This window comes from Conger conger, chromosome 5 (assembly GCF_963514075.1).
Source record: "Conger conger chromosome 5, fConCon1.1, whole genome shotgun sequence".
NCBI classification, from domain to species: Eukaryota; Metazoa; Chordata; class Actinopteri; order Anguilliformes; family Congridae; genus Conger; species Conger conger.
In genome coordinates this window covers 60,802,925-60,805,981 of record NC_083764.1, presented here as the reverse complement: position 1 = coordinate 60,805,981, position 3,057 = coordinate 60,802,925, and the positions used below count along the sequence as shown (strand labels likewise).

Below are 3,057 nucleotides of genomic sequence, written 5' to 3'. Positions count from 1 at the left end.
CCTCCCTCCCTCCCTCCGCTCTCTCTCTCCTTTTCTCCCTCTCTCCCTCCCTCTGCTCTCTCCCTCTCTCCTCCCTCTCTCCCTCCCTCCCTCCACTCTCCCTCCACTCTCTCTCTCTCCCTCCCTCTCTCTCTCTCCTCCCTGTCTCCCTCTCTCCCTCCCTCCGTTTTCCACTGCAGAAGAACTACGTTCAGCCGCTGGTGGCGGTGAAGCTGCTCCTGACCAGAGAGGATTATGGGAAGGAGCTGAGCCTGGAGTGCAAGCTGCACGGCACCGACCTGAAGAACAACGACGAGCGCGACAAGTTCCTGGGGCGCGTGACCTTCAGGGTGAAGGTCACGGAGTGAGGGGGGGCGTTCCTGCACTGCCCGGCCGACGCAAAACCTTCCCGCAATGCTGCTGCGGTCAAGCGCCAACGTTACAACACTGACAGAACGTTCTGGGAACATTTTGTGTTAGCTGGGTACCTACCGTCCCCACACCAACACCCCCACCCCCCTGACCCCACCCCCCCCACCCCCCAGTCTGTAGCCCCTCCTACCTGGGACTCACCCCCATACTCCCGCCAAGCCTGGATCAAATACGTAACTGTTTTGGATTCAAATGCTTTTCTACGCTCTGCTGAACTTATCTGCTGTATTGGGACCGATGAGATACTCTCAAAAAGTGCAAACCCCACCTTCCGGTCTTCTTGGTTGGCTCAGCTGCACTAGGCAAGGGCAATCGAGCAGAGAAATACAATACTGATCCAAATCTAAATGCTGACGCAAAATGATTACGTATTGGACCCAGGTCTGGTTCCCCCCTCCTCTTGCCCCCACTGAAGGACTGCCCTTTGCACTGTACTGAAGGGTCACATGGGGGGGGGGGGGGGGGACTCTTTTTAGCACAACGGGGGGTGGGGGGGGGGCAGTGGTGGGGAAGGGGGGTGAGGGTTTCACAACGAGACTCGCCAAATCTTGGGTGCGTCCCAATTCACGAAAAAAAAGTTTCCTCTCTTTCCTTCACTCCACTCCTCTCCTTCCATTCAGAAGTATGGAGGGAGGAGACCAGCGGAGGAAAGGAGGAAGCATTTCTCAAGTATGGGGTGCACCCATAGTCTCATGCCCACGCAATGAAAAACACAAACACAAGAACACTCTCTCTCCTCTCCCGAAAACCACCGTCCTTTTGCACACGTCTCCAATCCCCTCTCACCCCCCCCCCCACCCGTCATCCCCATCCGCACCCCCCCACCAACCCGCAACAAGCGTTTTTAAAAGACAGTCCTTGAACATTACGAGATGGTGCCATATTAGGGACCTGTAAATACTGTACTTGAAGTTCCCGTGGGCTCCCCTTGTCTCTAGTTCTGTGCAGTCTTTGTGATGTGCCGTTCTGTGTGTGTATATTTAATGGATTCCAACACTGTTTTTTTTTTTGTTTTTTCTGAATTAGCTCACAATGTCAGGCCGTTGTAATAAATCATAAAGGAAATTAAAAATAAGTATATAATGTAATAAAAAATGAAAATAAATATGTTTGTAAAAGAAAAGAATAAAAAAAAAAATCTAACCGGACCACCTGGGAAATGCTAAAAGGAAGTGATTTTTTTCAACCTCTGCTGGACCCGCATCGTTTCAGCAGACGCCTTAAAACCTGTAAGATCTCTTGAAATAAAGGTGATTTTAAACGACCCTCGCGCTGCGTCTCTTTACTTTCAGTAAATCTCAGCAAACCGAGGGAGATTTTTTTCCACGCTTGTCTCTGTGTTTCTAGAATGAATCATTTCAAACAGATTAAGGATGCGGATACTATTTTTTTGTGGTAAACGTTTAACTCGGGGAACTCGTATCTAGATTTCATGACAACGTCTTTGTGATTTATCGTTTTTTGTGTTTTCCTTTGAATAAACTGCCAAATAATAAATAAATGAAAAAATGAAAAATAAACAAGAATAAACTGCCAAATTAACCTTTGGATTTTGGGACTCCCTAGCCCAGTGGTGTCTTATAGGAAAAGTGTGGGAGCAGTTTTTTTGTTTTAGCCCAGCACTATGAGAACTGATTCAGCTAATTAACTAATAACGGTCTTAAATCAAGACACTTTATAAGTCGAATAAGGTATCTTTGTGTCGGGATAAAGCAAAAACTGAAACTGGCTCTTTTTGAAAATTATTGGACACCCCTGCCCTAGCCAATCACAATCTTGAATTTAGCAAGTGCTGGAAGAGCCCAAAAAGCCTGTGACCTTATAAGGATTGGAGTCTGACTCCTGTTACAGTTCAAGCAGCAGCTTGTGTGATGATCCATGAGTTTGGTTAAATGTAATTAGTCACAGCTTCGTCACTGACTACCTTCAAAAGGAATGACTGTAAACGAACAGCGTATTTCTGATGAATTTCAGCCTCATAATTTACGTTGCAGAAAATTCAGGGCTTGAAATGTAATGTGTAATATATAGTGTGGCCACTGGGGGTGCCAAAAGGACAAGAAACTATAAGATGTATTTAGCGTGGATGCCACAAGAGGGCGCCAAATGCTATGAAGGGGAGCAGGCCATAGATCGTAAATAGGAACTCCTCCCTAATCCGGCTTTTAAGAGCTTCAGTGATGGCTAATCTCGATCTTGGATTAGCCAGGGAAGCTCATGATAAAATGAGCGTGCTTGACTGGTTTAGACAGCATTAGCTGGCCTGTTTTAGATGCCTGGCTGCGTCTTCACAAACTGGAAGCATCAGAGGTCATAAGGGGCGGCCTGTAGCGTAGTGGTTAAGGTAAATGACTGGGACATGCAAGGTCGGTGGTTCTAACCCCGGTGTGGCCACATAAGATCTGCACAGCCGTTGGGCCCTTGAGCAAGGCCCTTAACCCTGCATTGCTCCAGGGGAGCATTGTCTCCTGCTTAGTCTAATCAACATGTACATCGCTCTGGTTAAGAGCGTCTGCCAAAATGGCAATAATGTAATAACAGAAGCACAAATGGACAGTTTTAGGAAGTGGAAGTTGGTGCAAGTCAATGGGCTGGCTGGGTGTCAGATGAAAGTCTATTGACAAAAAAACAAAAACAGATAGTAGA

General features: G+C 47.2%; 1 protein-coding gene across 1 annotated transcript in view; it reads left to right on the top strand.

Annotated features, from left to right (window-relative positions):
- atp1b3a (ATPase Na+/K+ transporting subunit beta 3a) overlaps positions 1–857 on the top strand; it is a 15,846-nt gene extending 14,989 nt beyond the window's left edge. The window contains exon 6 of the mRNA XM_061242929.1: positions 130–857. Coding sequence (XP_061098913.1) covers positions 130–347 — 218 coding nt within the window. The 3' untranslated portion in view covers positions 348–857. The remainder of the gene's footprint in view (positions 1–129) is intronic.
- The last annotated feature ends 2,200 nt before the right edge of the window (positions 858–3,057 follow it).